The sequence below is a fragment of the Oryx dammah genome, unplaced genomic scaffold (assembly GCF_014754425.2).
Source record: "Oryx dammah isolate SB20612 unplaced genomic scaffold, SCBI_Odam_1.1 HiC_scaffold_26, whole genome shotgun sequence".
Lineage (NCBI taxonomy): Eukaryota > Metazoa > Chordata > Mammalia > Artiodactyla > Bovidae > Oryx > Oryx dammah.
This window is the reverse complement of record NW_024070210.1, coordinates 1026629-1047560: the sequence shown is the minus strand read 5'-3', so window position 1 is coordinate 1047560 and position 20932 is coordinate 1026629. Positions and strand designations below refer to the sequence as shown.

Below are 20932 nucleotides of genomic sequence, written 5' to 3'. Positions count from 1 at the left end.
TCCCAGGTTGGCTTATTTCCTTATTTTTATCTGCCTTCCCCAACAAGTCAGAAGGAGCAACAGCTCAGGCGGCCTGGAAGTCAGTGCTTCCCCACGAGGTGCCCGCAGTGGAAAGTCGGTGCTAATCACTCCCCGAGGGAGGCGCGCCCCATGTGTGTTTGGGAAGATGGTGCCCCGCCCCCGGGGTCCACCCCAGGCCCGGCCTCCCCCCACCGAGGCCCCGGGACCCCCAGGGGACACAGCAGCCCAGGAAGCCACCTGGCTCCCCCCAGCAGCTGGTGGGGTGAGGATGGTGGGGGAGACGTGGCCCCAGAGTCCCAGCCAGCGGAGTGGAGGTTCTCTGTGGTCAGGAAAACAGTTCACACGGGAACATCATGTTGCTGGGGCTGCCCTGGCGGCTCAGCTGGTAAAGAAGATGCCTGCAGTGTGGGAGACCTGGGTTCGATCCCTGGGTCAGGAAGATCCCCTGGAGGAGGAAATGGCAAGCCGCTTCAGTACTCTGCCCTGGAGAATCCCATGGACGGAGGCACCTGGCGGGCTGCAGCCCACGGGGTCTCGAGAGTTGGCATGGTGACTAAGACACACTGCGCGGCTGAGCTCACAGGCTTCCTGGAGAAGCCGAGGCGCGGGGCCCCAGAGACCCCAGCCCCACCCTGTGGTCCCGGGCCAGGACCCCTTCCCAACAGCCCTGACACACCCCCGTCAGGCCCCCGTTTCAACCTGTCCTCGGCGGGGTAGGGGGTTACACCTTTGAAGCATCACTACACTTGGGTCTGAATATTTATCACCAACACAATGAAAACAAAAGCCTGTCCTGTTATTTCCAGCGAGGAGTCCCGGCCTCCCCTGGGCCGGGAAGCATCACAGTGGTGGAGAGCAGGTCCTCTCAGGCCAGCTCTGCCGTCCACCACCAACTGTCCAGCTTAGGCAGAACCTTCTCACTAGCCTCTTTCCTGACCTAGAAAATGGAGGGGTGGAGGAGGTGATCTGCAGATGAAAATTCGAGGGTTTGGTCAAATTTTCCACCCAGCAAGTATGTTTTGGAGCATCAGCTACATACCAGCGAAGAAGAACTAAAGAGCCTCGAGAGTGGAAGAGAAGAGGGAAAAAGCTGGCTTAAAACTCAACATTCAAAGAATGAAGATCATGGCATCTGGTCCCAAAACTTCATAGCAAATAGATGGGGAAACAATGGAAACAGTGACAGACTTTCTTTTCTTGGGCTCCAAAATCACTGTAGATGGTGACTGCAGCCATGAAATTCAAAGATGCTTGCTCCTTGGAAGAAAAGCTATGACCAACCTAGACAGCATATTAAAAAGCAGAGACATTACTTTGACAACAAAGGTCCATCTTGTCAAACTTATGGTTTTTCCTGTGGTCATGTATGGATGTGAGAGTTGGACTATAAAGAAAGCTGAGCACCAAAGAACTGATGCTTTTGAACTGTGGTGTTGGAGAAGACTCTTGAGAGTCCCTTGGACTGCAAGGAGATCCAACCAGTGCATTCTGAAGGAGATCAGTCCTGGGATTTCTTTGGAAGGAATGATGCTAAAGCTGAAGCTCCAGTACTTTGGCCACCTCATGGGAAGAGTTGACTCATTGGAAAAGACTCTGATGCCGGGAGGGATTGGGGGCAGGAGAAGAAGGGGACGACAGAGGATGAGATGGCTGGATGGCATCACCGACTGGATGGACATGAGTTTGGATAAGCTCCGTGAGTTGGTGATGGACAGGGAGGCTTGGCGTGCTGCAGTCCGTGGGGTTGCAAAGAGTCTGACACGACTGAGGGACTGTTCTGACTGAACTGAGCTACATACCTGGTGCATATCTGTTCTTTTCGGGCTTAAACTTTAATTGGAGAAACAAGCAGAAAACATGGCAAGGCGGCCTCTTTCCTGCCTTCAGCAGGGCAGAGTGCCCACGGAGGGCCAGGACGGGGGCTGGGAAGGGCTGCCTGGGGGGGTCCTCCTAGGGGGAGGCCCTTGTGGGTGGGGGGCCCTCCAGCAGTAAGACGGACACAAACGGGAGAACGGCCCCGGAGGTGTGGTCGCTTCCACTGCGAGGCCCAGCGTGGGTGGGAGAGAGAGGGGGTCTCTCTCTGAGTCTGGGAGACCCTGGGGACGCCCGTCTCAGTCCCCTGGGACCTGTGTGCCCTGGGACCCACTGGGCGCTCGGTAAATGCTGCTCGTCCGAAAGGCAGTCAGGACACGTTGGTTCTGGGTGGACGCTGGGCGTGGGTGTCACCCACTCCCCGAGGAGGGCGGGCACCCTGCACACACATCTGGGAGTGGTGGGGCAAGGAGGGAGCGGCGGGGCACGTGGGACCTCCAGGCCAGGCCCTGCAGGCTCTGTCGGAGTCTCACAACGGACCCACAGGGCCCGGGGATTTCCTCGAAGTCCCGTGGAGCCGCCGGCCGAGGCCCCCCACCGGAGGGCGGCGATCCCCTACCTGTCAGGGATGCGGTCATCTTGGCCAGTGGCTGCCGCATCCCCGCCAAGCACTGGGCATGAACTATTTTTCCACTTTTACACAGGAACAAACAGGAATGATAAGACACTTTCTGACGAAGGGAGAACAGGAATTGATAAACCCTGGAAAATTCTTTTTCCACAAATACCAGGAGGAGTCGGCACACAGAGTCCGGGCAGGAAGGCGGGTGGGGGTCCGGGGGTGGGCTGAATGTCCCGCCGCCCGTTTGCTGGGACGCGGGACCCTGCCCTGCCCTCGGGGCTGGCTCGGCAATGGACGCGGAGCAGCTGCCCCCGGTTCCTCGGGGCTGCAGAGCCCGTGGGACGGACGGCCCGGCCTCCTCGCCCCACATGGCTGAGCCCTCACGCTGACCGCCCCAGAGAAGAGCCAGCAGCGTCACTTCCTCGATGCTCCCCATTCCCGTGGGAAGGGCAGGGACATGGCCGTCCCCTGCAGAGAGGCCCTCGGGGCTGGACTGCAGTGCTGGCAGCTGCCCTTCTATGGACTTCGATGCCAGCGCCGTGAAGTCTGCAGGCCACGAGCCCCTGTGGGGAGCTCCCCAGTGGACCCTGAGGCTGGACGGGTCGCCTGGATGGAGGGAGGGAGTCAGAGGGGTCAGGGGCAGCCGCTGCAAACGGCGCCTGTGGTCAGGCCATGGGGCGCGCGCGTGGACTCAGGGAAGGCACTGGTCCCGGAGGCGGCCACTCACAGGCAGGGGCACCTACCCTCAGCCGCACTGCCCAAGGAGCGGGGGTCTGCTCTCAGCCCCCGCAGCCACTCGGGGACCCCTGCTCGCTGTCTGGGGGGCTTTGCTAAGAAGGGAGCCCTCCCCGTCTCCTAGAGGGCAGGGCCCCGGGACACCCAACATCCACCTTGCCGGGCCCCGGGGGCCTGGGCACGTTATACGGTTCTCGTAGCCGCTTCCTGGAGCCAAAGGAAGGGGCAGAATCCTAACAGCCGCCAGGCGGGAGCGCCCCCGGCGGCCTCATGAGAATGGGACTCGTGTGTCTGCAGGACGGAGGCCACACTGCTGTCCAGGGTCGCAGGAGTGGCCAGGGGATGGCAGAGCTAGAACGTGAGCACTGCCCACCCCCTCGGCTCCCGTCCCCAAGCCCCGGATGGCGCTGTGTGTCCCCCCGAGCCTCCCCTGCGGGCCGTCTCCACGCAGAGGGGCCAGGCGACCCCACCGCGTCACCCCACGAGCACGCCCGCCCACCCCATGGTGCTCTGCCTCGAGGGTGCCCCCTGCTCCCTGTCCCCTGCCTCCCTCCATCCTAAGCCATCTGACCCCAGGCCACAGTGTGCAGCAGACTGGCCTCCAGAAGGAAAACGCCCCGTTCACAGTGCTCACCTTCCGTGGTGTGAACACCCCTCCGGGCCGAGTTCACGGGATGTCTCTGCAGGGCTGGGGCCGGTTAGCCCAGGATGCTGCTGTCTCCAGGGCTGAGGGCGGAAGGGAGAAGCGGCCCGCCTTTTCCCCTCGTCAGGCGATGTGACTCCACAAAGCTTGTGCTAAGTCACTCAGTCGTGTCCGACCCCTTGTGACCCCATGGACCACAGCCCCCAGGCTCCTCTGTTCATGGGACTCTCCAGCCAAGAACACTGGAGTGGTTGCCATGCCCTCCTCCAGGGGATCTTCCTGACCTGGGGATCGAACTTGTGCCTCCTGCTGCAGGGGGGTTCTTCACTGCTGAGCCCCCGGGGAAGCCCTGGGCAAGCTGAGGGTATCAGTGAAATGCCCTTGGAATGCCCCCGGGCCTCTGTCTCCTCCCCTTCAGCCTCCAAAGGCTCCCTGGGGACCCGGCCTCCTGAGCCTGGCCCCCTAAAGCCGTCAGTCCCTGTGAGCTGGGCTGCCCCCTGCTGTAGCTGTGGTGGGCACTGGGGGCGGGGGCAGAGTCAGCAGGAGGAACGGGGTTTGCAGCGTCAACCGTCCCAGAGGCAGAGGCTGATCCGTCCCCTCCGGGTGAGACACCTGGGGGCAGGTAGAGAGATCTAACAGGTGTGGGAGCTCTAATTAGAGAGCCAATTATAACCCCACTGACCTGCCTGGTTTTGACAGGCCTGGAAAAACGCATGTTTGTTCCAGAAAGAAGCAGGTTTTGCTTCTGGTTTGTTCTGAGAGCTCCCCACGGGGACGGCTTGCTGGCACTTTGGTTCCAGCCTCCTGCGTCTGTCCGGATGCCTGTGGCCCCAACATGGGGGATCAGAGGGAACCTGGGGGACTCTGGTCCCTCGGGGGGGGGCTGCTTTCCGCCACAGGCCTGCTTTGCGCTTGTTTATGAGGAAGGACACAGCCTGGTACCCACAAGCTCCCCCGCAGGGCCGGGCAGGCAGTTTCTGCTTCGTCTGGAAGGACGTCAGTTGGCATTTCAATCACGGGTCTCTTCAAGACGGACCTCCTGGCAAGGCCGGGCCCCAGGCTCAGTGCCTGTGTGTCCAAGCTTCCTTGCAGACACAGGCCCTCTGATCATCAGCCGGGGTCCCCGCCCTCCCCGGGGAGGCTGACGCCTGCAAGAGACTCAGGTCTCCAGGAGACACGGAGAAGGGACGGAGCGTGTTTCTCCCGAGAGCCAAGGCCACGTCCACTGTCAGACGGCAGGGGTCTAGGTGCAGTTAGAGGCGGCGCGACCCGGCACAGGCGCTGCACAGGCCTTCCGGATGACTCGGGGACGCTCTGAAAGGCGTGGGAAGAAACCGTACCTGCAGAGTTGTGCCTAAGGGACAGGTGTTCTGTAAACCCCGAGCTGCTGAGGAAGGAGAGGGAGGGTGCAGATGGGACGGAGGGGGCCTTGTGACCGCCAGCAGCCGGCAGGAGCGACCGGGACAAGCAACCCGGGGCGTGGGCGGCAGGGCTGGGGTCCCGGGAACCGAGCCAGAGGGGCCGTGGAGCAGAAAAGCTCCCGGAGCTTCCTGAAGCCCGAGGCCCACACCTAACGGCTAGCTGGGTGGGGGGTGCCCTCAGACTCGGGTCCCGCCTCTCCCCAGCTGGCCGCCGAAGCCTCGGGGGGCCCCCCCGGCAGCCTCCTCACCCAGCACTCAGCCCTGTGCGCCTGCGCGGCTCCCAGTCTCCACCTTCCCAGAGCCCGAGGGCTGGAAACCCAGCGATCCTTGGCGTTTCATCACTGGTGCGTGTGGCATCCCTTCCTTCTAAGCAATGAGCCCAAGGACCTAGGGAGGACATCCTGCTAGAAGATTCCCCCAGGTCCTGCCTCTGGTTTTTCTTCACTGACATCAAAGATATTGGTGTCCACCAAAGTGGACGGGTGGCCGACGAAAGCCTGGACTAAAAATCCCTCACCCCCGACCCCCTTGGCAACAGAAGGGATACCAAAGACGGACCCAGAGACTTTCCTGCACACGCCCAGACTCCCAAACCAGCGCTGAAGCGCGTGGATCTAGGCATTTCCAGGGCTCGGGCAGCTGTGAGCAGGGAGACATCCCCGGGCAAGGTGAGAGGCAGGAGAAGAGACGGAGGCTTCACCCAGGTGGGAGCAAAAGAGGAAGGAGACAGCTCAGCAGATGCTGCTTGACACGAAGACAGGGTCACGCCCTTCAACCCCCTCTCCTCCCACCAGAACAGGGGCTGAGCTCTCTGGGGCCAGGGTCACCGCGCAGGAGGTTAGAAAGCTGATGCGTTTCACGCCCACTGCAGCTCAGGAAGGCAAGTGCTAGGATCCCATTTAACAGATAAGGAAAGGGCTCAGTTGCTCAGTCGTGCTCTTTGTGACCCCATGGACTGCAGCCCGCCCCGCTCCTCTGTCCACAGGATTCTCCAGGCAAGAACCCTGGAGTGGGTTGCCAGGCCCTCCTCCAGGGCGTCTTCCCCACCAGGGACCACGCCCGCATCTCTTGTGTCTCCTGCACCGGCAGGTGGGTCCTTTATCACTAGCGCCACGGGCATGAAATCTTCAGAAGCGATGGAGTCAGGATTCCTGGGGGTGGGTGAGGGGATCCCACGGGCGCTCTAAACCCTGGGGTGCCCTCCACTCTCTCGGGAGCTCCAGGTCCAAAGGCTTTCGTCTGCCACCCGTCCACTCTGGTCCCTCATCCTTCGTATTGGTGAGGAAAAACCAGAAGCAGACCCTGCAGGAACTTCTGGTGGGAGGTCCCCGCTAGGCCTTTGGGCTAAAGGGTTTGAAGTTCAGACCGTCAGAAGGTTCAGACCACACGAGGGAAGACACGGCCCAGAGAGAAAGTCCAGAAACACTAGTGAGGGGGCATCTCTGAGACCAGCAGCGGAAGATGGGGGCAGTTTAAGCGTCAGGCAGGCTGGGGCTGCCAGCCCGGGTGGCCCCAAATGCCCCCAGGAGGAGACGGGGGCCGCCTCGCCACGCCCTCGGGCCGAGTTCAGAGGTGGCCAGTGTCGGGGAAGATGCTCAGGAAGCCAAGGAAGCAGCAGGGCTGAGATCCAGGGAGGCCTGAGACAAGGAGGGAGCTAGGGGCCGCGCCTAGAGCACAGGACGGCCCTGGCAAGTGGGACAGATCCGGGCCAAGCTCCTAATCCCAGCTAGGGAGCAAGACCGTGGCGAGGCGGGAAGGTGGCGGAAGCGAGATGTCAAAACGTCCCAGAAGACTGGAGCAGATTGCTAAGAATGAGTGGTTTGGGTAGGGTACGTCAGATTTTAAATAATTTTAGATCATCATTAGTAATTAGACACTGAACCACACTGCCTATGAGTCATCTAAGATTACAAAACAGAAAAGAGAAATAAACAAAAGCCTCTGATGCTGGGAGGGATTGGGGGCAGGAGGAGAAGGGGACGACAGAGGATGAGATGGCTGGATGGCATCACCAACTCGATGGACATGGGTCTGGGTAAACTCCAGGAGTTGGTGATGGACAGGGAGGCCTGGCGTGCTGCGATCCACGGGCTCGCAAAGAGTCGGACACGACTGAGTGCCTGAACGACAAGAGCACAGCACAGAAAATAGAAACACACAACTCTCTATTTTTGTTCCCTTAAGTTGCTGCGAAGGAACGCCTGGTGGCATGGCTTGCATTTCAGAGCCTGCATGGGGTCTGCGCTGCTTCTGGGCCTGTGACTTCAGTCCTCAGTGAAATCAGGGGTGGCCCGAAGCCACGGAGCCCTGGCCAGCCCCAGAAAACGTTGCAGCGGGAGGGAGGACCCGATAATCAAGCAGAAAATGTCTGCAGAGACCACGTCTGCCCTGAATGAGGCCGCTGGGGCTGGGAGGATGCCTGGGGGTGGGTGGGCGGCGAGAACAAGGCCACAAGCCACACAGGGGTCGCGCAGGCGCCCAGCAGAAGTTCCAGAGTCCCAGGGAACGTGCCTTTCGCTCCACTGAGGACACTCATGCCCAGCTGAAAACGCTCTCAGCTCCAAAGGAGTGAAGACGCAGCTGGCGCCATAGACACCGTTCAGTCCCCGCTTCTCCCCAGGCCGTTCCCGGTGCCCCCCACCCGCTCTCACGCCCTCCCCTTCTCCCCAGGCCATTCCCGGTGCCCCCCACCCGCTCTCACGCCCTCCCCTGGGTGCCCCCCCACCCGCTTCAGCAGACCGGCTCTCCGTTTCCTCCACCGCCGTCGCCTCCCACTCAGAGACGGGTGACTCTGCGACCCCGTGGACGGCAGCCCGCCAGGCTCCTCTGTCCATGGGATTCTCCAGGCAAGAAAACTGCAGTGGGTGCCCACTTCCTCCTCCAGGGTATCTTCCCCACGCAGGGATTGAACCCGCGTCTCTTGTGGCTCCGGCATTGGCAGGCAGGCTTTACCACCTGCACCGCCCGGGAAGCCCCAAAGCAGGCACTCTGCAAACCCAGTTAGGGCAACGTGATACCCCTTTCCCTTCCCCAGAGGAGCCACCCTCTGAGCGAGCTGTGAGAGCCAGGAAGATACCGTGGTGCTGTGGAAATAAGGAAGCTGCTTCCAACTGGGTTTGGGGTGGGGGTCGGGGGTGAAAGAAGGATCTCCCTCAATCTGGGACCAAGAGCAGAGGTGGTCTCAGCCCAATGGGACACCAGGCCCACGGTCTATGGGGGGAGCCAGTAGGAGGGGCTGAGTCACCATCAAGGGACCAGGAAGTGTCCTTGGGGATAGAGGACGGAGGGGTGACCCACAGGAGAGTTCACCCGGCCGGGGCGGTGGGGTCTGGGTGTCCGCTGTTTTCAGACAGGAAACGATGCTTAGTGACACTCGCGGGCACACGGGAGGCTGCCCCTTGCTGGGCTGGGCTGTCTCCAGGGGGCATTCCCCGGGAGGCCCTGGTCTTGAGGGAAGAAGGTGGGTGAGAAGCGGCCCCTGAAGAGGCTCCGTGGCAGGAGGGGCGCTGCCTGAACCAGCACAGCCCCTTGGTGCCGCCGTGCCAACCAGCGGCTTCCTCGCCCCCTCGCCGCCGCCCCGGGGACCACCTGAGCCTCCCAGCACCCGTGTCGGGGTCGGGCCTTGGGGCCTGGCCCGGAGCTTGGCCGGGAACAGGGAGAGCGCACAGGGCTCCCACCAAGGACCGGTGGACTCTTTGTGAGCTGCCGTTCTGACCTCTGGTCGGGAACTCGCCTCCCGTGGGCGAGGTCGCGGGTCCGCGCCCGCCTGGACTGAGAGACCCCGAAGCCCCGGCAGACGCCTGCCCTGGGCCGGGCCTCTCAGCGCGACGCTGCTCCTGGGGGCCGAGGCCACGCGACTCCAGTCCTGAGCCCTGGCTGGCTGTGGTCCCAGCCACCACGCCCCCAGACGCGTGCAAGGGCTGGCGTGGAGGAGTGTCTGGGGACGACAGGACAGAGTCTGAGCGCGAGAGGGGCTGTCGCTGCCCCACCCCAGCCCTCGAGCGGAGGGCTGCGGGCCGCCTTCTCTCGCTTTCAGCCCCCGGAGCAGGTCTGAGGGCCCCCGCCAGGCCGGCACACCCGGAGCCCCGCCCGGGAGCCCGGCTCATCCTCCTGAAGTCTGTCACTCAGCCCCGCCTAGGCCGCCACGGCGCCCCCTCCGTCATTTCCTGTCCTTGTGGCCGACGGTGCCTGTGCCGAGGACGAGGGACAGGGAGCCGGTGAACCTGACCGGCGAGACTAGCCTGTGGGCTCTGCTGAGTCTAGTCAAGGCAGCGGCCCCAGGCTTTGGGCCGGGCTTTCACTCAAAACAGGGGAGCGGTGACAGCTGTGAAGGGCACGGTCACCTCCCCCCCCTCCAACCCCCAAGCCGGCGGTCACCCCCCAGTCTACGCAGCCACTGCGCTGCTAGGCGGGATGCCTCCCCCAGGGAGCAGAGAGCTCTGCGTCGGTTCAACCAGTGCTTCCAGGGAGGGAGGTCCAGGGGCCGACACCTCCCACCAGGGTGGGTGGGCGGGGGGGCCAAGATAGGCTCCCCTGGGCAGTGAGCCCCGAGTCTGCTCCTAGGCCGAGGCCCCAGCATAGCCTGGCCACGGGCCATCGTCCACAGCAGTCTGGTCTGGCCCGGCGTGGACACCCCTGAGCCCAGGCAGAGGTGACGCCTTCTGTCTCTGCCTGAGACAGCTCAGGCCAGCGGAGGCCTCTGCTGTTTCCTGACCCCTTTCAGCTGCGATGACCAGGGAGACAGGCTCGAAAGCCACAGTCAGAAAGTAATACTTGAAAAGGAAAGCACCATGCTTCTGGCCAAGCATGTGCCATGATAGGTTCTTACTTCACCTCCTCTAGTTGCTGAAATTCGGTTCAGGGGGAAAGCCACTTCCGAGGTCAGCTCCTCCAGAAAAGAACTCCCCTCAAATAGACACAGGGGGGCCTCCACCACGGGCGGGTGGACCTGAGCTAGTGCTTAGGGAGCCTGTGGGACTCAACCCGCAAAACCATACCACCAGGCGGCCACTGTTATTATCCCCATTCCACAGCTGAGAAAATGGAGGCCCAGGAAGACTAAGGGACTTGGCCACACAGTCAGGAAGTGATAAAGCAGGGACCCAGGTGGGCTGGCCCCGGCACCACGCTGGTGACTGCTGTGCTGTTGACTGTCCAAGCTCTAGGCCCTTAACAGACTCGACCCTCCAGTCCTGGCTCTGCTCCCAACTTGAAACGTGACCTGGGGCAGGTCACCAAGCGCAGTGCCGTTCCCATCAGCAAAAATGAAATTCTCGATTCACCGCATCTTGCAAGAATAGACATCAGACGTGGAGGATGAGGTTTTAAATTTCTTTTCAGAGGTGAAGGTTATGTTTATGCCAAGGATTCCCAGTTCTCAGAAGAGCCTGAAGCTGTCAGAGTTGCTAAGAGGCAGTGAGTACCGTGAAAGGGTGGCAGCCGAGCTGGCTGGAGAACCAGCAGCTGGTAGGAAGCCCTGCACCCTCCTCTCTGTCGGTCTGGCCCCAGATAAACAGCCAAGAACGACAGCAGAGAAACGAAGGCCTGTACGCTTTTCAAAGATGGCCATCAACAGCACACAGGCGCGCAGAAAGGGTGGCCCTCTAAATACTTCATTAGTCTTTAAAGCAAACAATCATCCTCCTTATGTTTAAAAGCAGTTTTAAAATCCTGAAAGTAAATGAAATACGATGAACAGAGGAGACGGCCTTCTCACTCGACTGTGGTAGTTTTGTTCCCTCCCAATCATGCCTCGCGTGCGAGGAGAGAAATTGATACTTTGGATGAAAGAGATCGGTTTCTAAGGACGAGCGTTCGGCAGGGGAACATCCCCGTTCTGCTCCATTACCTCAACTGTCCCTGGGGCTCGTCTAGAGTAATAGGATCAGAGTTCCCTTCTCTAAGGCGGGTTTCTCCAAGGCAAAGATGTGTAGCCCTGGCCTGTCCGTCTGTGCCCTGGCCCCGGGTCCCCCTTGCTAACCTGATGGATAAATTAGATCCACAGACTCAGTGGCCATCTCTGGTGAAAGTGTTAATCGCTCAGTCACGTCTGACTCTTTTTGACCCCTTGGACTATAGCCCACCAGGCTTCTCTCTCTGCGGAATTCTCTGGGCAAGAATACTGGAGTGGGTTGTCATTCCCTTCTCCAGGGGATGTTCCCCACCCAGGCATCCAACCTAGTTCTCCTGCACTGCAGGCAGATTCTTTACCATCTGAGCCAGCAGGGCCATCTCTAGAATCACCCTGAAAAATTCACCAGCTTCCTGCTGCCTCTCTCCTCCAACAGGGGTATCCGTTAGAAAACATGCTTCTAAATAATGAAATATGAGACACAAGCAATTTCTCCCGAATCTCATGAAACAGATGAACACTTTAAAAGAGCGAGAGGAATGGAAACACCGGAGTTTCATAATTTAGCAGCACAAGCTGCCGCCTCAGGCGAGCCGGAGCTCACCTCCTCTCCTCAGGCGAGCTGGAGCTCACCTCCTCTCCTGGATTCAATCCCTCCCTCCCTCCCTTCTGGCTGGAGCTCACCTCCTTTCCTGGATTCAAACCCTCTCTGCCACCCTTCTGGCTTGTCATGCGTAATGGGATGAAACATTTGCCCTCAGTAATCAAGCCTGTAAGCTTCTAGACAGTTAAAGCTCCGACTTCCGAGCGATGTTGTGAGCCTTGATTTGATGCTTCTGGCTCAAACTTTAGGGCCGTGAAAACAACTTAAGCTGTAGTAACCATGCAGAACCTCACATTTCAGGTCCTCCTTCCAGACCCACCGCCAGCAGGGCGTGCCCCCGGGTATTTCGTAATAAAATCCACTTTTCCGACAGCATGGCCGTTCTCTGCCAGCCTCTGCGACTCACGTGCTCCTGAAACAGAACTGCGACCCACGTCTAAAGTTCTCATGCTTGATGTCACTGCAGACTTCCCATGTTTCAGAAAGCCTAAGGCAGGGGACTTCCCTGGACGTCCAGTGGTTGGACTTGGCCTTCCAGTGTGGGGGATGTGGGTTTGATTCCAGCTTGGGGGGGCTAAGATCCCGCTCAAATGCCTTGGAGCCAAAACCCCCCCCGAAAACATAAAGCAGAAGCAATACTGTAACAAATTCAATAAAGACTTTTAAAAGAAGAAAGAAGAAAATGTAAGATCATGGAGGAAACCCTCAGGGACAGCTTGTCCTGGAACCTTAGCCTGGAGCTCATGCCTCAGCCCAGCCACAGAGGTCGACCAGCACTTCTGGACACTTGAGGCCCAGACAAAAAGCTTGTTCTGTTATCCGACTGGCCCTTTATTATGGTGATCCCCAAACTGTCTTTCCGCCGAGCAGGAATCCCTTCCCGCCTCACTGATGGGGCCTTTCTGCCCTGCCACCAACCATCAAGGGGCTGTCCAGCCAAGGCAGGCAGGCGGGCCTTCACCCTGTGCCCGCGGTGGGTCACCCGACCCCTGGCCCCCACTGGTCTCTTTTCCTGGTTGTCCTTCCTTTTCTCTGGGAGCTCCACCACGGGGCCTTTCTCACTAGTTCCCACAGCAGAGCGGGAGAAATTTACCAGCTCCCTGGCCTCCCAGCTACCCTCCTTTGAAGGACAGCTGGCCTCTGTCCCTGGACAGGCGTCCAGCCTTGTTGTGAGACCTTCAACGTGCAAGGGCATGGCCCTGAGAACTTTCATTCTATTTTCTCCTGCTCTGCATCAGCTCCGAGATCTTTGTCTGCCTCAGTTGGAGGCCCCACACTCGGGGCACACATCCGTCCTCTTCCTTCCTGGGGCCGGGGGCGGGCAGGGGCCCCTGGGCCCAGTCCCTCTCCAGCTCGTGTCCTCCATAGAGCTGCACGGGCATGTCGCCCACACGCTGCCCTGCCGCCCTCAGCACGCCCTGGGCGAGCCCCACCATCTGCTTCTGATTCCACACCTTTTTTGACCAGTTGGGCACACAGGTAATGTGATCCAGGGTAAGTCTTTCTCAGCAACACTTCCCCTCTGGTCTTACATCAGCTCCTGCACACAGCCCTCCTGGCCCCCTTCCACACTCACCTCTCCCTTAGAGGCTCTGTTCCTCTCTCTCCCCCTCATCTCACATTCTGCTCGGGAGCCCAGGCTGACATGATCGGAGGGCAGGCTCACGGCGCTGCTTGCGGAGCCTGGCCCTGTTCTGGTCACCGTGGCCCTGGTTCCGAGCCCGGCCAGCCCTTGGCCTGGGTGGTGCCACCCAGAGGCTGTTCCTCTGCCCTCAGTTCCCCTGTCTGCCCCCGACTCCTGATCACAGTGCTGCTGGTATGGAAAAGGTTGCTCCATGTTTCATTAACTCATCTTGGGTCTTGGGAGTGAAAGGCTTTTTAACCACAGCATGCAAATGTATGTAAATTTATACACTTATGCAAAAATGATGTGAAAATATGCCTTTAGATTTTTCTGGAAAAAACGTCTGATCACTCTATGAATCCCTCCCTTGACAACAGCATGACTTTGTAATTCCTCACCCTGTCAGCTCACTGCTCCCTTACTATCTGCCCACACTCAGCTCTCTTATCTTGTGCTAACTCATTATTAATATTAAACACAAGATTTCTCTTCTTTCTTCTTGCTGTATGTGAATTTATTTTTTTTTCATTTTTTATTTTATTTTTCTGGTGTGTGCTTGTGAATTCAGACGCATCTCTGAAGGCTGAAACTATTAGGAACTGTCAGATTTTGTTGGAGCTTCGCGCACATTTCTGTCGTCAAGTCTGACCTTGTGTCACCTTTAATGCATTTGATGCTTTAATGAAAACCATCTGCCTCCAAGTCATTAATGCTTTTCAAACAATATTACTGTGCTTGCATTTCTCTGCAGTCATGCCTCTCCTATAAGCTGGGCTGGTGGAGGGGGCTGGCACACATTACCACTAACCTGCTCCCAAAGGGAACAAATATCCCTTCCTCGGGGAACAAGCTCACGCCCCTGACTGGGAACCACTCTCCACGTTTAGCATCAACCCCTGGTCTCTACCTGTGACGCAGAACACAGCTTCCTTCTCTCAAGACGGCTCCCTCCTCCAACAGCCCCTCTGCTCCTCCCCTCTCTCCCTGAGCATCAGGGCTGGCGCAGACACGCTTCCTGCCCTCTGGGTTTGTCCATGGCCTGCAGTCGGCCTGCAGGCAGTTCCTTCCTTTGGAACCCCTTGCCTTGATCTTTGGGAGGGGCGGGGTGGTCCTCTTTGCTGCTCAGGTTCTTCAAACTCCATCTAGTCTTGACCGCTGACCCCTGGCCTGGCCGGCCAGGCAGGCCTCCCTGGTGCCCCCCATCACTGCACGGCCTGCTCCCCTAGAGTCAGTGGGTGCTGACGCTCACGTCTGCTTCCGCCTCCTCTGCCACGTAAGTCTAGAGCCCTGACTCTTCCCTGGGGTGTGACCTGGTGAAAAGACGGCCTCGTCTCCCTGCTGCCCCCTCGTCTTCACTTCTTTCTGATCTTTTTAGGCCGAATCGGCCAGTGCTTACTCGCCCAGTAGGGTCTGACTCTCTGTGACCCTGTGGACTGCAGCCCACCAGGCGCCCCTGTCCCTGGGATTCTCCAGGCAAGAATCCCGGAGCGGGCTGCCGTGCCCTCCTCCAGAGGATCTTCCCGGCCCAGGGACGGAACTCATGTCCCCTGCACTGCCGGGTAGATTCTTTACCACTGAGCCACCAGGGAAGCCCATTGAGACGTCTTAGGGGTTTATTTTTATTATTATGACAGTTTTCTACTGGTGAGACCCCTAAGGGAGCTAATGTCTCTGGGCCACAGAAGGCTCAGCTGGGTCCCACAGGCTCTGGATCCAACCGGCAAGGCTTCTGGATCCAGAAGGCTCTGGATCCAACAGGCAAGGCTCCTCCACCACCCAGCCCTCGCTCACCAGCTCTGCTAGCCTGGGCCCGAGGCTGCTCCTTTCGAAAGGAAAGCACCTGGCACTTGTCAGGGGGCTCAGGTGTCTCGACAAAGCTCCGAAGGTGAAACCGAAAACCTTCCTGGTGCGACTTTCCTATTCGATCTGCTGTCTCATGTGTTCCCCTTGGGGATGAACAAGAAATACTTCTCTGAACAATTTATAGGCCCCAGGGTAGAAACACGCTGCCCCTTTTTAATAAAAAAGCTGGGTACATGGCCTTGATTATACCTCTTCTGTGATACTTCGGCAAAGGCAGAGAGACCTCAGAAGCTCTTTACAAATTCCTTTTAAAATAGTGAGACAAAGATAAAAAGCCATGTAATGCTTCTAATCAAACAAAAGAATGTTTGGATAATACATACGATTATTTATAAAGCTCTATTGAGCTGTGAAAGGCTCATACAGGGAAGGTGAAAAAACTCAACAGCTGGAATTACTATCAGGTCCGATTTATTTTTAAAACTGAAAATGGCTGTCTTTGGTTTTCTGTTGAATGAGCACCTCCTGGGTGTCGGGGCTCTCCTGGGCTCGTCACATGGATCATTTCACAGAGTTCTCACGAGTGAGCTGGGTAAGGAGCGGGTCAAGGCACAGAATCACCGAGGCTCCTGGGGGTGCGTGACCAGCCCACGGTGCCCCAGGACCACAGACGGGGCCGACTGGAACCCAGAGCTGACTCAGAAGCACACAGGTCGCGTGGTCCCTAACGGTGGGCGCCCCAGCCTTCCACTGAAAACCAGGAGATGCCACTCCGTTCTGTCTACGTTTTGCGATGTTACTGCGGGCGACGGTGAGAAATGGAGACTTTGGGACCATCTAGAGTACATTTCACTTTTTAGTTACAAAACTGTCTCCTCTGAGCGCTGGACAGAACCTCATGGCCTCTCTGGGTGCAAGCTGAATGTTTTCGTTTAATGGGAGGCTGGGGTGACTTCCCTGGGTCCTCGCAGTGCGGGGAGGTTGTCCCCCTCCTCTGACTGGATGTCCCTGCCACTCAGTGGCCTCGGGGACAGGCTGAGCTCTTGGCTCCAAGGGGCCCCCGAAAATGTAAAGTGCTCTGAGTCTTGTCCTGCAGGCTCCCCGGGGTGTGAGCACCCCCAAGGGGGCTGCTCCCCACAGTGCGGAGACCAAGACGACGGTGACGGCGCCCAGGGCCACAAGAACGTGTTCATTAAGCCCGGAGCCACAGGGAGGCTTGGCCGGCTGGCCCGAGGCCTCTGACCCAGACTCTGCCCTCAGTGAGCCCAGGCGCCGAGGCAGGCCGTGTGCTGCCCACACCCAGGAGCTCCCCCTGCGCAGACCACCACAGGGACGGCGCACCCGCTGCCTCGGAGGGGCACCCCTGGACTCACCAGCCGCTGCATGCTCTTCACGTGGGTGGGGCTGATGGACAAGGCCTCCTCGTACCACCGCTGGGCCTCGTCCACGTTCCCGCGGAGCTCCGCCACCTGGCCGCGCATGTAGAGGACGTTGTGGGACATGGGGAAGAGGTTGGCAGCTTCCTGCGTGCAGGCCGTGGCCTCCGCGGGCTTCCCGATGCCGATGTAGACTTCCGCTGTGAGAACGAGAGCACAGGCAGATGCATCCCAGGTCACCGCGCCCCAGATGCCCTGCAGATGGCCAGGGCTCTGGCTGGGACGCTGACCTCCCCCGAGGGAGCCTGGCAGGGGCCCGAGCCCGCCCCAGCCCAAGTGGGAACAGCCGGGTGACAGTCCTTCCTGCCCCCAATAGGGGCACAAGAGTCACAGCCACAGGGCCTCCGAGGAGACACCTGTCACCACCAAGAGGGGCCTGAGGCCTGCTGGGCCCACTGCCCCTGGAGGACACCCACCCCTGGAGGACACCCACCCCAGGAGGACTCCCGTCCCCGGAGGATACCTACCCCAGGAGGACACCCACCCCCAGAGGACACCCACCCCTGGAGGACACCCGCCCCTGGAGGACACCTCCCTGAGAAGACTCCTGCCCCCAGAGGACACCCACCCCAGGAGGACTCCCGCCCCCAGAGGACACCCACCCCAGGAGGACTCCCGCCCCTGGACACCCACTCCTGGAGGACACCCGCCCCTGGAGGACACCCGCCCCTGGAGGACACCTCCCCCAGGCCTACCCAGGACACCGGCCCTCAGCTCTGACGTCCACAGAACAAGGGCTGGCTGAGCCCAAGGACGGGCCAAGGAAAGGTGCACAGCCCCTCAGCAGGCAATGGCGCTGCCCCTCAGCCGGTTCTTCTGAAGCCCGCAAGCGTGATAAGGGCCGCGGGTAGAGGCTGACATGTCTGTGGGTACGATGTCAGATGGCTGCTCGATCCGACCCCGTCCTGGGCCGAACCGGGAAGGCCACCGGGCGCGGGGACTATTACCCGAGCCCAGCACAGCCCGTTGAGACCCCAGGCTGCCACTTTCCAAACAGCAGCAGCAGGACCCCTCCTCCAGCAGCCCCAAGGCTCCCTCGTCTGCACACAGGGCCCCTGCAGATGACCGTCGGTCCGACCCCCGCTCCGACCCCCGCTCTGGGCCCACTGCCGCCGCCTCCCAGCTCAGGGCCACCCCTTCCCTTCCTCACCGGTCCTGCCCTGACCACTGCCCTCTGCCCTGGCAGAGAAAGCTGTTTCTGTGCCCACGTCTCCAACCTCCACACATACTAATATGTTGTGTAGAACCGGATGCACACGAGGATAGGAACGTGGAAGAACGCAATGGAAAAGGGCCAGGAGACGCCCACTCTCCCCACACACCTCTGGCGGCGTCTCCTGGAGGAACGGCCTCCTCCCCGCTCCTGTCTCCTCCAGCCCCTCCGTGTGTCCCGCGCACTCACCACCAGAGCAGCCTCCCTGGCAAAGCCCTGCGGGGCTCACCCCTTCCCCAAGGTCTCGCGCCCCGGGCACTCCTCAGCCCGCAGCCTTCCCTGACCCCACAGGCAGGACCCCTTCACCAGGGCTACATTCAGGTAAAGGAGAGGGACAAGGGCCTTCTGAGCGCATTAGCAGATGCAGGCCTGGGGAGCTGCCCCCTTGAATGGTGAGGGGGGCTCCTACCCAGGGGACCTGGCCTGGGACACACCTGCAGGCTCCCAGGTGCCCGGTGCCCCCGTTCCTGCATCTAGTTTCAGATACTAGTTGGGCTCCTGCTCGGCGTCAGCTGCGAGGCTGAGAACTGGGCCCCAAGCTCTGTCTCAGGCTTGGGACGTGCAGAGGTCCTGGGCGATGGGGGCGGGGGGAGGGTGGTCGCTGAGCAGCCTGGACCCCTCCGGTCAGCCGTGTGCCTGGCGCGGGGCTGCGTGTCCCCTGGAGACAGAGACGCTCCCCTCACCGAGACGCCTGCTCCCCGGGGCTCCGGCTGCCCAGGGGCGCTTCTCTGAGACCCGCGGGAGGGCCACCCCTGGCGCGGATGCCCTCAGACCCCCTTCAGCCGGGCCGCTGGCAGTGGCGGGGGAAGGAAAAGGCGCGTGGGGACCAGCTTCCCCTGGACCCTGCGGGCTCCCTGACCCTTCAAACCACTCCCTCACCCCAAGCCCTGCTTCTCCAGGGAGAGGAGCCTGGTGCCTGGAAAACAAGCTGGGCAAGCTGGTGCTGGCTTCCTGGGCAGCACGCGGGCTCCCCTGCCTTCGTGAATCGGCTCTTTCATGGAAATTCCATGAGGGCTAAGAGGACAGCGGTCCTGCGAACCGACGCGCTTCCTGCCTCCTGGCAGAGTCAGCAGGCCTGGGGAGGCCGCCACCCTCATCCGCTCCCACGGGAATGGCCCTTCACTGCTTCTGCTTTGGGTGGCTCAGGAAGGGGAAGGAGGCAGGGGCTCTGCTTTCATGGGTGGGTCCCGGCCCTGCGCCCCTCTAGGACCCCGCGCCGGGCCTGCCGTCCCTGTGAGGAGTGCAGCCCATGTCCTGCCCTCGCGGAGGCCCTGTTGGGGTCCTGCTGCACACTGGACATTTGTTTCCGAGTTTGCAAACGGCTGTGTCCACTGTCAAGGGCGACCCCTTTGCATCGGCGACGGCGAGACTCGGACGCCGTGTTTCACCACGTTTGTGACACACTTTGTCCCCGGCCCCGCTGTTTTCCTGGCCCTGCTGCTTCCTGAGCCCTGACCCTCAGCTGACCCTGACTCGCCACCCAAGGAGCTGGCAGCAGCCGGCAGGGAAGCCCCTCACCTCTCACCTCTGTCCTTGACCCCTGCTGTCCCCTCTCGGCCCCTCAGGGGTCTCCCTGCGAGGACTGTGCCCCCCACCCCCACCAGGGCGGCCCCATCCCCAACGCTCCACTGACAATGCGTATCTGTGTCTCCAACTCCCAGATGCCAAACCCAACACAGGCTCCTGTCTCCTCCTTATCCACCCTCTCAGCACCTCCTAGCTCCTCTGTCCACTGAAAACTCACTGTTTACTCACAGAGCGGAAAGGGAAGGGGAAGGGGCAGGGGACTGAGACACACGGACTATTAGGGATGAAAGAATCTACGAGGATGTGCTGTACCACACGGGGCTGCGGGGAACATTCGACAGCACTATGGAGCGGGTTACAGCGCACCATACAATTAATAGACATACAGACTATGTCCTGGAATTACTACATATACTATTACAATACACACAGGTGTAGTGGGTGCATTATATATTATATGCCTAATATACACACATGTACAGTGTGTGCATACTCAGTCGTGTCCGACTCTTTGAGACCTCCTGGACCGTAGCCTGCCAGGCTCTGCTGTCCACGGGATTTTTCAGGCAAGAATGCAGGAGTGGGTTGCCCTGCCCTCCTCCAGGGGACCTTCCTGACCAGGGATCAAACCACGTCTCGTCACCCTTGCATCGTGGGCGGGTCCTTTACCACTAGCACTACCTGGGAAGCCCAATATGGTATTCAGCATACATTACTTATCATATTTTATTTTATACATGGAGTATAACCTTTAAAAATACATTAAAAATACAAGGCTGATTTAGAAATCGTTATCTCATAAGCTCCTGAGTGATCGCCGCCTGCTGAGCACGCTCGTGCGTCACCGTGACTGTCCCGATGGTGTCACTTTGCAGGGAGAGCAGCAGGCCTGGGGAAGCAGGTCCCGGCAGACGGTGGCGGGGCTGGGGTCTCTGTGAGTCTAGCCCGGGACCCAAGCCCCTGGGTTCCCCCTGCTGCAGGGACAGCACCCCCTCGCTTTCCCCCACCTTGCTGACCACTCCCTTGCCACTGGCTTGGCTTTCCTCTCCTCCCCCATTTCTGGGGTCTACACTGGACCCCAGTGGTGGGGTGAGGGCTCTCCAGTCGCAGCCCAGGAGCTCTCAGGTGTGGCCTGTGGGCTCCAGTTCCCTGACCAGGGATGGAACCGGGGCGCCTGCATCGGGAGCGTGGAGTCTTAGAACTGGACCCGCAGGGATGTCCCTTCAGGTCTGGGTCCTGGCTGTCCCTTCCTCCACCAGCGTTCCCGCCCAGGCCTTCTCCTCACCTTCCTTGGCTTTAAAACGCCCCTCACGACTTCCTGTTTCCTGCCCAAACCTCGAGCGAGGGTTGAGTATCCACCTGTCCCCCCTCCCAGGCCGCCAGTGGCGGGAAGCAGAATCACCGCCACACGCGGAATCCTTCACCCGCGCGCCTCATCCAGCAGCGGCTCCTCTGTGTATGCTTATCAGTTCACCCGGGGGACCGGCTCGGGCGTCCCCTCCGCGACCTGGAGCCCCCGCGGTCCAGGAACAGCGCTCCCGGCCCCCACTCCCGCCCCCGCCCGCCCTCCACGGGCCTGGTCTGACCACGGCCCGCCCTCCTGCGTGGGCCCCCACTCCC

At 60.1% G+C, this 20932-nt stretch overlaps 1 protein-coding gene across 8 annotated transcripts in view; it reads right to left on the bottom strand.

Annotated features, from left to right (window-relative positions):
* TTC7B (tetratricopeptide repeat domain 7B) overlaps nt 1–20932 on the bottom strand; it is a 240733-nt gene that overhangs the window by 6517 nt on the left and 213284 nt on the right. For all 8 annotated transcript variants that reach the window (XM_040227474.1, XM_040227473.1, XM_040227472.1 and 5 more), the window contains one exon: nt 16510–16712. In XM_040227474.1, the coding sequence (XP_040083408.1) occupies nt 16510–16712 (203 nt within the window). The remainder of the gene's footprint in view (nt 1–16509; nt 16713–20932) is intronic.